The sequence below is a fragment of the Colletotrichum spaethianum genome, assembly GCF_022836535.1.
Source record: "Colletotrichum spaethianum MAFF 239500 DNA, contig08, whole genome shotgun sequence".
NCBI lineage: Eukaryota > Fungi > Ascomycota > Sordariomycetes > Glomerellales > Glomerellaceae > Colletotrichum > Colletotrichum spaethianum.
The window spans coordinates 266,746-278,960 of NW_026054778.1; the positions used below are offsets into that span (position 1 = coordinate 266,746).

Below are 12,215 nucleotides of genomic sequence, written 5' to 3' on the forward strand. Positions count from 1 at the left end.
TATCCTTATCAGCGAGACATTCCAGGCCGCGGCACCCCATCCGTAGCTTGGCGCCTTTGGATTCTGACTTCTGTTATTATAGGTTTTATCTCACAGTCCGAAAAGCAACCAGCCTACATTCACCTCTCCACTATTCTCTGGTAATCAGTCCCGGTGAAGCTTTTGTTCTGAACCGTGAGCTGTTGTCCCGTTCGATCCAGTGCTTGACGCCCCTGCCCCGTGGTCATACAGGTGGATTAGGACGTTCCTAACATCTGACGCCGGCAAGACTGGCGATTGCTAGCAGGGCGCCTTACCATCTTACCGCTTCGGCTTGCACTACCTTACCTCACCATCAATTACTTCGCATACCTTGCATTACCTCACCTGTCACCCTGCAACCGAGCCCCCGCACCTCCCGCCTTCCCTCTTACGACTTCCCAGTCGCGCTGCAGCGGACCAGAAGGCTCCATCCATTTGACGACCTTTCCCACTCTACTTCGCCCCCTTCGCCTTTCTCTAGACTGGAACTGCAGACATCGAGTGCCACGAGAGAGACAAAAAAAGGCGAGCTATCCACGCCCAGGCGCCCAGCGAGTTCCAATAGAGCTCGAAAACAAACACCGTCCCAACGACCGGTCCTCCCTTACCATTCGACCGACCCTTTCCTCCCTCCCATTATTATTTCTCTGCCTCCTCGAGGGGGAGGCCTAGAACATCATGGGCTTAGCATACAACACATACCTGAATAGCAGCAAGGTCTACGGCTGCAAGACCTGCAAGGCGCATCTGGCAAACCACGAGGATATCATCAGCCGGGTAGGTCTCTACCCCTCCTGTCTCTGTCATTCCCTTCCTCTCTTCTCCTTCTCTTGCAGGGGCGTTCCTCTTCTCTTTCGAGCACAATGTTGTCCACCTTGAAGGCAAAGGTGACGCTTTACCGCTGGTCTTTGTTCCTGCTTTGGCTAACATACTTGTTCCCCTCCCTCCCCACTAGAACTTTCGAGGACAGCATGGCAAAGCGTATTTGTTTAACAGTGTCGTGAACATCGAGACGGGCGAGCCTAGCGAGCGCAACATGACGACGGGACGCCATATTGTCCGGGACATCACCTGCAAGCAGTGCAAGGAGACGGTTGGTTGGAAGTACGATAAAGCGTACGAAGCCACGGAGAAGTACAAGGAGGGCAAGTTCATTCTCGAGGCGGAATTGCTCTGCAACGTTACCTGAGGGCGCCCCGGCAACCAAAGGCTAGGAAGGAGAAGGCGACAACTTGCACATACTTCTCCTCTTGGGAGTATGAGTGGTCTATTACGACCTATACCTTTCCTTTGCTTTTCTGTTCGTTCAATTTTCTTGGCCTTCTCCCTCTGGGAGAGCAGTGCGACGCCTTGCATACAAGCCGGCGCTTGATGGTGTTTGGATGGAATGTCATTTGCTTTGGACTTTCCCGGCTCTTCTTGTCAGCCAATACCTTGCCGTCGTCCCCGACCCGACCTTTATGGCCCAGTTACAGCAGTTGGCTATACGCCGATTAGTTTGTCGCGAGATTCAGTCATGCAGAGCTGGAGCTGGGTTCTAGTCATAACGAGGTAAGGGAAGAACACATGATGGCAGAGCTAGAAATGGTGTTTGGTATAGGGTATGATTTCTTTCTTGTTATGCAAATTCCAATACAAGATCCTTACGAGGATATTCAATGGCACCCGCATCGCGACTCGGTCTAATGCACCAGCCACGATGGTCTTTCTCTGTGTCCTGGTGTGCTGGGAGCTTGACTTCATGCACAAGACCAAACATTGCTCACTCGGTACTCCAGTACATGGCTCCCTCTAAACCACTATATGTAGTGATGACAACCTACTGATGCTCAATCGGCTCCTCTGGCAGCAGTTCTTCCACCTCTTCCTCGGGAACCAAAAACTTGAAGGGAGGCTGGACGATTCCGTTGAATAGGAAGGTAAAGTAGACAAGCAGGGCAAACCCCATAACCTGCAGCCACTTAAAGGTCTCCCAGCGCAGCCCGAGGGAAACTATCCAGATGAATAGCGTCCTACATGTGTCGATTGTTGACCTCGAGGTGGCACTGACACTTCTGGTAACGGAGAGACCAAAGAAGTTGAATCCGCTAAAGCGACAGCAGTATCAGCGCAGTGCGACAGCGGTACCAGAGAAGGAGAGCAAGATGAAGATGAAATATGAGAGACGTACCCAATACTGATCATAATCAGAATGCTGGACAACCCGATGGCTCTATTCTGAGTGAGCTGTCTCCAGCCTTCAGCCATGTCGAAGTAGCCGTTCTTTCCGGCGGCAGTGCGTCCAACGGCAAAGTGCAGGACGATCATCCCAATAATAGTCACAACGAAACCGAAGAGACCTTCCCATCCCACGACCCTAATGGGCTCGATGGCCGATCTTTCCAAGATCCACTCCTCGAGGACGAACTGAGTAGCCGTGAAGACCTGCGCTCCAGCAATGAGCAGAACTCCAATGACGGTTAACAAGGCGTTAGATGCTGGAGCGCCCTCGTCGGCGGCGTTCTCTGTCTTGCTCTCGCTCTCGTGGTAGATGGCTCCAGCTAAGCCAACGATCGCAACACCCACTACGACACCGACGAGGGAAAGCCATTGGAACAAGAAGAGTCGTCGCTTGAGGAACACGACACTGAAAACTCCAACAAAGAGCACCAAAGCACCTCGAGTCATTTGGTATATGGAAGCAACAACCAGCAGAAGGCCAATGTTCATCAACGTCGTACCGAGGATATCGCAAATGGCTGGAAGGGCCAGCAAAAGGATACGGGGGCCGCGCAGGATGGATCCTTGCTCCTGCTCTTGCGGCTTCGGAATGCCGTCGGGATTGTTGACAAGAGGGGCGTTGGCGTCATCGGTGTCGTTCGTGTTGACGGCCTGGTAGCCATCCGTGGCGGGAGATGTCCCCGGACCGTAGCGGCGGTACAGGGTCATTAGGCCGACGACCAGCCAGCAGCCCATTTCACCAACAAACATTTGAGCAGTCTGTAAAACAGGCTGATTGAAGTAAGCCCGTTTCGTGGGGTCTTTCGCATCGCAGTTGCGGACGCATTGCATGTCCTGGACGCGGAAGACGACGTTAGCCTATGAATGCCGAGCGCAGAGGATCTTTGGATGAGAAGCACACGGCAAGGAGCGCGCATGGGGATAAGATACTACGTGCCTGATATTTGGTGAGCAGGGTGTTACAAACACCCGTCAGTAGCATCATGGCCACGAGAAAGGGAATGAGGGCCCGCGACGCCATGTTGTATGAGCTAGTCGAGGCGAGCAGGCGTAGAGTCTATGGGCAGATGGATGTGGGAGACGAAAAGGAGGGGAAGGCGAAGGAACAGGATGTTCCTTTTGAGGAGTCCTCTACGGAGTTCAAGGTTGAGCTGAGACAAGGTACAGCAAGAGGTAATAAAGTAAAATGAAGGAAAGGTAGGCAATGGGTCATGGGAGTTGGAGATCGGAGGTGGGAGGAAGATAGCTGCCCAGAGACGGGAACAGCGCGCAGTTGTCGGAGAGTTGCGACTGTAGTAACAGCCGACCGGACTTGAAGTGCGGCAGGTGTCGAGCCACGGGGCGCGGTTGAGCGGCTTATCAGTGGGTAAGTGCTTCAGCTTCCTCAAGCGAGGTGTCTTATCGTTGGGATGCACGTACCTTCGGCGCAACCCTATGCTGGCAGGTACCTCACCTTCGACAAGCTGCGCGCCGGTGACCTTGCAGACAGGCTAGCGCCTTGCGGAGCAGATCATGCACCCTATATGACTCTAGCTACTGCCACTTGCAGTGCCTTTTGCATATACGTACGGATCAACTCGTTATATGAATAGATGTTGACTCGTTCTCTTTTGTCCATGAACGAATGGCGTTCCAATTTTCATTATTCGTTTCAAGCTCTAGCGACCACTTGGTTGCATCTTGAGACTTGTCTATGCAAACATATCGGAAAGCTTTCGGACGTGGTTTGTCTCCCATGAAGGAACCGTCGATGACGTTTACGTCACCACCAACAGTTCGTGACCCACGATATCCAAGGGCGTCTGTTCCACTTCCGCATCATCAAAAAATTGCTAGTGACAAAGTAGCATGTTTGTGTAAGCTATATTATCATTCTCGTATGCGTATACGAACGGTATCGATTAGGTATGGACGGTGACATGCCCTATTTCTTCTCCTTGGGTTCCTTCGGTTTCTTGTCCTTGATGTTGTTGTAATGCTGGACGCCCATCTCCTTGTCCTTTGCCAGGCGTTCCTCATCCTCCTTGCTGAGCGGCACTCCTTCTATGCTCTTAACCTTCTTGCCCTCGAAAAACATCATCAAACCTCCTATGGCGGCCGCCAAGCACGCGAGTGCAACGAACAAACCAGTTGACCAACTAGGCCGGTCGAATCGGTTCATTCCCCACATGAAGCCAGAAAGAACACATTGCAGAAAGGTGTTCCACACGTTGAACCAGATAACAAAGTCCATCTTCCAGATTGGCGTCGGAGGCGCCCGGACGCCGGTCAATGGCGGGTCCGGGATAGCCTTCTCCGGGTGCGGGATCTGCAGAACAGGCCGTTCAGCCGCCAACTCGGCCACATTCTTGGGACCGATGTGAATAGGGAGCTGATCCGATCCAGGTAACCGGAACCACCCCCGGTGGATACCGGCCAAGCGACCAAGAGCCTCGGGTTTCTTCAAAATACGGTACTGCATCAAGAAGTACAGGTCGCGGAATCTCCAGGGCGCCAAACCAAAGCCTGTAACGCAGAAAAGAGCGTTCAAGATCTGCGAGTCCCATTCGATCCACTTACGCCGGGGAGAGTTGATGTCGTTGCATGTCGGATAACACATGGCTGGTGCAGCGTTGCAGAGCAACAAGAACAGCATGCCACCCCAAGCCACAACATTGAGACAATAGAGAACGACAAAGAAGCCGAGAGGCGTACATGTGTATCTCCAAAAGGCCTTGAGGCCAATCATAGTAGATTGCTTCTTTGTATGCGCGGGAGGAAAGTGATAGCCATTGTCGTAAGGCTCGTATAAGTCGCGCTCAGCCGTAGCAACTGCTGCCGAGGCCGCGCTCGTTGGAATTCTGCCTTCTACATCCTGCTTCTTGTCCTCGGTGTGGTTGTTGGTGTTTGAATCGGAGAACTTCGTATCGGTGGTAGACTGATCGAGCGGCACATTTCTCTCCTTCTCACTGCTGTCCAGCGACGACTCTGGTCGAGACATTGTAAACGGCGTGCGGAGATTTGTTACCAGGTACGACTAGGAGCCTTGGGAGCCAAAGGTCCCTGGGCGCAACAGGGCGGTTCTAGCTGTCGCGAAAACAGGAAATCGCCGTGATAAGCCGTGGACAGGTTGTAATGGGGCGGTGATGACTCCAGTGCAACGATTAAATCGTCGGCTCGAAGTGCAGTGACTCGATCAAGGTCGGGCGGGGTCGGGGGAGTTGGGATATCGATGATTTGTTTGAGCTCGGTTTGGGCAGGTCGGCTGGGTCGAGGACCGTGATGGATGACGATGTGTGCTTGGGGGCCGTGTGCAGACGTGATACAGGTGCTTACGGCAATGCGCAAATGACGAAGGCCCAACAGTAGAAGCCTGTACAAGCACAAACGGCAGGAGGGTAAGGAAAGAGGAAACAAAATGTATGTAGGGTATCTCAAGAAAACAAGACGCAGCGAAAAGTGGCGAAGTAAGAGAAGAGTCGGGGAGTTTTTAATCGAGTGTCCAACAGGGTGCGGCGTCAATAAGAAGATTGAGTTGAAGTAGTTGTGGTGGGAGGAGGGGAGGCAGACAAGAATGAGGGAACATCAAAGCCACAATGATGAGACAGGGTAGCAAGATAAAGTATTTTTTTTCTGACGGTCTCGACTCTCAACCTTGGAACCCGGCGGGACACTGCAACTGCGGTAGCGAGGCGGAGAGGAGCTAAAGTAGCAGGAAAGGGGCGGGAAATGGGCAATCCAACCCGATCGAATGGCAGACGGGATTTCCATGGATGATGGCTTGGGGGGGGGGAGGAGAGGAAAAGGGGGGGTGGGAGTCATCATAGACAGAGCAGCCCGGGCATAAACTGCCTGTGTGGCCACTGACGGTGTTTCTGAGTCTGATTCTGACGGGAGGGGAGCCACTCGAAAGAAAGAAAAAGGTGAAGCCATGGGGCTGTCAAAGGACGACGGGTGCCGGTCAGGTATCCGTACCCGTTACATCCAATCAGCGGTGATCTGCGCGGAAACGTTAGTGGGAAAGGAACCAAAGAGCCCACCGAATAGCCGTCGCAGAGCTGGGATTCTTACGTCAATACGCGTACCACCAGCGCTACGGCTTCACAGATGCGGATTCTGTACGCAGTGCTCCGTACGCGCAGTGAGGTCAGCACGTCAGGGAAACCAGAGGCGTGGGGCCATGCATTTCTCCAACTCGTCACCCGAATGCCACTGCGCAGGTTCTGTGCGGAATCAATCTCAATCCCTTCCCGCAGCCAGGCCAGTTGTGTAGTTACCTACAAAGTAGGTACGCACACATGACGGGATCCGTGGAATGTGCACGCCCTTGCTCTAAACGAAGACCGCTGGTTGGCCCATCACCGTCCGGTTACGTAGGCGGGCAGGGGTATAGGAGAATGAGTGAGCCGTGCTTGCTGCTTTCCTTTTTGCACTTGCTCTTGTTCATGCTCCTCTTGCCTGTGCTTTAACTTGGGTTGCCGGTATCCGCTGCATTTTGGCTTCTTCAATCGGAAGCCTGACGTGAGCTCTCGCCGTCTGTGACCACCACACCCAGGCAAAGCAGAGCGTCACGGCGCGGCGATTTGCCCGTGCACAGACTTGTAAGCTTAATTCCAGTTAATCATGCGAGTCCATAACAATGCCAGGCCTAGGAATGGCGAACGCTCTCTAAATGAGCGGGTATTGACTACGGCCTTAGCCTACGCAGGGAGGAATCGTATCCGCAAACGGTGCCTGGAATGCTAAAGACAAGACTGCAGGACTCTATCTATTTCGGGGTTCGTGGCCAGACGTAGGAGAACTGAGGTTCTTCTAACCGGGTTGTCGGGAAGGGAGGCAAGCCTCCCCAAAGGCAAGTTAGGCATCAGGAAGATGGCAATGTGGTGTAGATAAATTTACAAACCACCTCCGCCAATGACAGCCTCTTTCCTCAAATATCTAGCTTCCACTACTGGGGCACTCGTATAGAGCTTTGCAGCGATACGCACAACTGTCTGCTCTGGCCAGACTGGTTCGGCTTTGACTCTCATGGGCGGGTACCTGAATTCATGGCTGCATAAGCTGCAGTGCAGCCTCGGAAGCCCCGCGCACTCATATGCTGACTTTAGCCTTTGCCGTCAACATCCTTACGGGACTTTTACAGTAGACTCGTCTCAACGCCCTTCGTTACCTGAAAGTCAGAGCACAGTAAGTTCAAAGTATCAAAAGGGTGCATCATTCGTCTCTTTAAGCTGCTTCCGCCCGCATGCAGCCGGAATGTCACATCAAAGTCCCCATCATGTACGGGTGCACTATCTTCTATGGTCTGTATAATTTGTGGTTAGTGCATACCTACATATATACATGCCCTTATGTATATAACCGATTATGTACTTGTGGAGAGCATATCCCCCCGTGAATGGCTCTGAGCCTTCACGGCACTTGATTGGCTCCGCAACTTTGCTTTACGCCTAGAGCCACCCGCAGTGAGAACCTTGAGATCTCTTCACAGTTAGCTCTGGTTGATTGCTCAGTCCACCAACGCCTGTATCTCACTTCACTTCGCTTCAGCTACGAATAAAACCGTCTTCAAACAAAGCCGCCTAGAGTCTATTTTCGCAATGGCTACCGCAGAGCATCTCACCAACCTTACCGCTCTGGTGATTGACAACCTCCGAGACCAGCATGACTGGACCGACGTTGAGATTCGCGACGATGGCAAAAGCCGACCGCGTCCTATCGTCACCGGTCTACCGCCATCCCGCCTGTACATGCACCCGGACGAGCAGATCGAGGCTCTTGAGATCGAACAGACAACTGGAAAACGTCCAAACCAGACTCCCGAGTATGAATGGGTTCTGCCCGTCCACCTTAGCGAGCAATGGACGTTGAGCTCTTTTGCTACCATATTCGATTCGATCGACGCTTTGCCACGGCCAATTACCTCGGAAACAAGTTACGATACGCCCTCAAAGCGGGATTGGCGTGGTGCGGACCGCCAGAAGAGGCTACTGCTCGCCGTTGTCCACGATGACTCGACGGTTTCCTACTACCTCATTCATGATGGCATTGTAAAGCCAAGGCAAAATTAGGGCATCAATTGCCATGCTTTTTTATTATTCAATCATTTTCTCCTATCGCCAACCTTGAGAGACCCTTTCAGCTACTTATCACTATTTGGGGTGGAAGAGTGCGACTGGCGTCCAATAATGACCAATAGCCCAATCACGGAGTGAAGATGACCTTTTGGACCTTCATCTGATCAAACAACGCATACCCTTCGACGGCCTGACTCAAAGGCATTATGCGGTCAAACATGAATCTGGTCCCTGTTAGCCATCCGAAGGGGGAGAGGAAATGTCGAATGCTTCAATCGCGGGAGACCCTGCGCGGTCATGCAGGGAAATACACACCCGAGTTTATCCTGCCTCTTTTCTAACAAAGCTAGAGCCTCAGGAAATATGGCCCGGACAGGACATCGGCCCATTTGCAGCCTCAGATTTTTGCTATCAATGCTGTTAGAGAAAACAACAAGGCTGACGAGTCTTGTACTGGCCACACTTACCCATACGCCTCTGTGCCCGTCCATGGAATCTACACCACGTGTAAGTCGGTCGATTTCTCACTTCACGATTCATCTCAACACTTACCTCGCCGTTATGGACCCCAATGCTGGCAATGACGCCCCATGGCCTGACAATATCAAACGCAGTTCTGAGGGCGGGACTCAGGCCAACAACCTCAATCACAACGTCGGCCCCGCGACCTTCGGTTACCTCTTTGATCCGCCTCTCCATGCCAGCACGGTCCGTCTTGAAGTTCAAGGGCTCCGCGCCAAGGCCCCTGGCAAGCTCCAGGCGACTATCTACACTGTCAATGGCAAAGAGGTGCTTGGGACGGTACTCGAGTGCTGAAACTACGGCACAAAGGCCGACAGGCCCGCATCCGATAACAACCGCGGTGGCGCTGGACCTCTCCTCCTCATTGAGTAAGCTGAATCCAGACTTGGCGCCAAAGAAGCCGGTTGGCCAAATGTCTGCCATGAGCACCAGAGCGTTGTCTGAGATGGTGCTTGGGGCCTTCATGGCGGTTCCGTCAGCATCAGGGATACGGACGTACTCGGCTTGTCCACCGTCCAAGGCGCCGCAGCCAAATAACTTGCTACGAACACAACGGGACGTGTAGCCGTTCTTGCAGTAGAAGCACTGCATGCTGAAAGGGTGTGAAAATCGACGAGACCACCGGGGAAGTAATTTTGGGAGACCTTACCACGACGAGGTAAAGGGAGACACAACCCTGTCGCCGATGTTCAAAGTGGTGACAGCAGCGCCCTTCTCGACGACTGTGCCAGTGAACTCATGCCCCATGATGAAGCCCGTCTCGGATGGCTGATGGCCGCGAAAGACATGCAGCTCCCTTGGACCATGTGAGTTTGTGGGGTTGGAGCAGACTGGAACAAGATTGTCTTACGAGCCGCACAGAGCCGTAGCCTGCACCTTTACGATAACATCGCCATCATCCTGGACTGTTGTACTGATCAGTGAACACTGCAGTCGAAAGAATGGTCAAAGAGGATGGAAATAGGGGCAACACACGGGTAGGGATGGGCCGTTGTTCGACCGATACATTCTGCGGTCCGTTGAAGATGACGGCACGCATCGAACCAGTGGTGGACATTGCGGGGTTAGAGGAAGGAGTGTTTGGATCACGAAGCAACAGAGAGGCGGCTATGGACTGATAAGACCTTGGGTTGGTCCAAGGTCTAGTGTCGCTAAAGTGGTCAAGAATATGGTAGAGATAATGAGGAGCAACAAGAAGCCGAGGCACCTGGGAAAGAATGTTACGGCGTTGGTGGTGATGAGTGAAGCAGTGGTGGTGTGGTCGGTTGAGGCACTTGGGGATGCACCCCCCACCCAATTGAGTCTGGATGTGGACTGCCCATGGCTTCTACCACATCATTTCCACGCGCGTCGGCTCCGCTAACGCAGCCGTTCATCGGAGCACCACCGTGCGAGGGCGCGCGCACACACAGTTGGTGCCAAAGTATGGAGACGGGTATCTAGGCGAAGCATTTTACTATTGAGCAAAGGGGCTGCTACCTATGAGCTTGGCAAGCGATTCTGTTGCGCGATGTATTTTGATACAAAGTATTTCTACTAGATTAGACGGTTGCGATTAACGACTGGGTTCGAAAATAGCGTAGGGACGATGGACAATGTGCTTGCGGGACGGCAAGGAGACATATTTGGTAACAATGTGCCCACAACAATCCGTTCAGGAATCAGAGCAACTGACCGGCCTGGTCGGAGGGGCGTGATCACCCCTATAGTGATATGGCTGCCGCAATAGGATGCCAAATCCATATTTATGCGTCGAGTTCTGGAAGCCCAGCTCATGCATCTGAAAGGGGAAAAGTCTGGCTCTGCCGCTCGTCTCCCTTCAACCAGGAGATGAGATAAGATGAGATGGGCGGGCATGACGAGTCGTCCTTGTGGATGTCGCGTCAGAGGTTGAGGCTCATGTTGATTACTGGGTCGGGGCCCCAAATATCCAGAGGCGAACTCGGGACGCCGGGAGCTTCTTTGGGGAGGGGTTCTATCAAGGTGACTAAGTACACTACCACGTTTCCGGAATTTAGTGGGAGCAGGCAATGAGAATGAAACATGGGGTTATCAACGTCGAAACCTGGCTTAAGCGAGCAGGCCCATCGAACTATGGACGACGCATCACAAGTCGCAATCTTCGGGTAGGTACGTCAGGGTCGGACTGGCCGAACATGTGTGTGCATGCCGGCGTGTGAGGAAAAAGTAGGTCGCCAGCGAAAACATCACCCAGGCCCTCTGTACTCTGTACGTACTCGGTCAGGGTTGATTCAACCCGCCCTCATCTGGCGGGCGCCAGAAACTGGGGACCGTCTGTCCGCTGAAGAAAACCCCCGTCCGGGGTAAGGTAGGGGACAAAAGTCCCTCAAGGGGCTCTACGGGCACAGGCTTGGCGATAAGACGACATGCGACAAACTCTACACAACATTATTTCGGGTTATTCGAGATCCCCTCTGGTGCTGTTCAGCTCAATAGAGACAGAAACAGTGACGCCTGTGCGGAAGGCTAATGCCGAGGTTGAGTTGCAATCTAATGACGGAACAGCCAAAGTTGTTAGGTAACATGTTCTTCCACGATTCATATCATGGTTCCGAGGCACCGAACCGGAGGCTGGGAAACCACGCTAGGAACAGTACAGGCGAGGAAGGCAGCTCCCATTCGGGACCCTTCGATGGAGCAAGAAGCAGAAGTAGAAGCAGAAATAGAAGAAGATAAGAGCCAACAGTTAGAGAGGGAAGGAAGAAAGGGACCAAACCCACAACCGACGCTCCAGCCCCGGCCCCCGTGGTGCGCTGGCACAACAGCATGTAATCCGATGGCTGGGCGATTCGCCAAAATCTCCAGGTAGGTAGATGCATCTGTGTTCGCATCTTCGCTCGCCCAAGGGAGAGAAAAAAGGTCAGGCTAGGGTCCTTGCCTTGGCTTCGTCACGTCGTCCAATCACTATCTCTAAAACGAGCCCCCTAGGCTGATCCGTCAAGCGGATTGAGGCTTAGAGGCTTAGCGGCTTGGATGCATGGGTCAATCGCGGGCACGGGTGGGGACCCAACGGATCACCCGAGATACCACTGTTGCCATTGGACGGACGCAAGAAAGCAGGGCCAATCACATATCCTATAGCTTCGAGAGGGGTAAGACCCAAGAGTCGTTGGAGACTAGGCCAGTGTGGGGAAACGAGAGCTGGCATCTGCACCTTACACCTACCTCAACCTAGTGTACACTTGCGCTGTTTGCGTCTGCACTTGGAAAGAATGGTATGGATCGAGAAGGGGTTTTGCGATGGAATTGCACGAAGACGTATCCTCGAGACGAGGAGGGATGGAAGGAAAAACAGACACTTGGTGACGGTCGAAGCACTGCGGAGGAAAGTGCAACCTCAAAAAAAAAAAAACACCAAAAAAACAGAGTTTACAC

The 12,215-nt window shown here is 52.9% G+C and overlaps 6 protein-coding genes across 6 annotated transcripts; 2 read left to right on the forward strand and 4 right to left on the reverse strand.

The window, feature by feature from the left end:
- Positions 1-699: 699 nt before the first annotated feature.
- On the forward strand, positions 700-1,210 carry ColSpa_03940 (protein yippee-like 1; the record flags this gene model as incomplete). Its single annotated transcript, XM_049270152.1, has 2 exons — positions 700-798; positions 977-1,210. The coding sequence occupies 2 exons, from the start codon at positions 700-702 to the stop codon at positions 1,208-1,210; spliced, it is 333 nt and encodes a 110-aa protein (XP_049126109.1).
- A 630-nt stretch (positions 1,211-1,840) lies between these two features.
- Positions 1,841-3,262, reverse strand: ColSpa_03941 (uncharacterized protein; the record flags this gene model as incomplete). Its single annotated transcript, XM_049270153.1, has 3 exons — positions 1,841-2,108; positions 2,192-3,099; positions 3,209-3,262. 3 exons carry the CDS (start codon positions 3,260-3,262, stop codon positions 1,841-1,843), a joined length of 1,230 nt encoding a protein of 409 aa, XP_049126110.1.
- Positions 3,263-4,165: 903 nt separating this feature from the next.
- Positions 4,166-5,221, reverse strand: ColSpa_03942 (uncharacterized protein; the record flags this gene model as incomplete). The annotated part of the gene is made up of 1 exon (XM_049270154.1): positions 4,166-5,221. The coding sequence occupies one exon, from the start codon at positions 5,219-5,221 to the stop codon at positions 4,166-4,168; it is 1,056 nt and encodes a 351-aa protein (XP_049126111.1).
- A 2,599-nt stretch (positions 5,222-7,820) lies between these two features.
- Positions 7,821-8,291, forward strand: ColSpa_03943 (putative tRNA-splicing endonuclease subunit tsp-2; the record flags this gene model as incomplete). Its single annotated transcript, XM_049270155.1, has 1 exon — positions 7,821-8,291. The coding sequence occupies one exon, from the start codon at positions 7,821-7,823 to the stop codon at positions 8,289-8,291; it is 471 nt and encodes a 156-aa protein (XP_049126112.1).
- A 417-nt stretch (positions 8,292-8,708) lies between these two features.
- On the reverse strand, positions 8,709-9,410 carry ColSpa_03944 (alcohol dehydrogenase; the record flags this gene model as incomplete). Its single annotated transcript, XM_049270156.1, has 2 exons — positions 8,709-8,714; positions 8,850-9,410. The coding sequence occupies 2 exons, from the start codon at positions 9,408-9,410 to the stop codon at positions 8,709-8,711; spliced, it is 567 nt and encodes a 188-aa protein (XP_049126113.1).
- A 54-nt stretch (positions 9,411-9,464) lies between these two features.
- Positions 9,465-9,876, reverse strand: ColSpa_03945 (S-(hydroxymethyl)glutathione dehydrogenase; the record flags this gene model as incomplete). The annotated part of the gene is made up of 2 exons (XM_049270157.1): positions 9,465-9,649; positions 9,795-9,876. 2 exons carry the CDS (start codon positions 9,874-9,876, stop codon positions 9,465-9,467), a joined length of 267 nt encoding a protein of 88 aa, XP_049126114.1.
- Between the last annotated feature and the right edge of the window lie 2,339 nt (positions 9,877-12,215).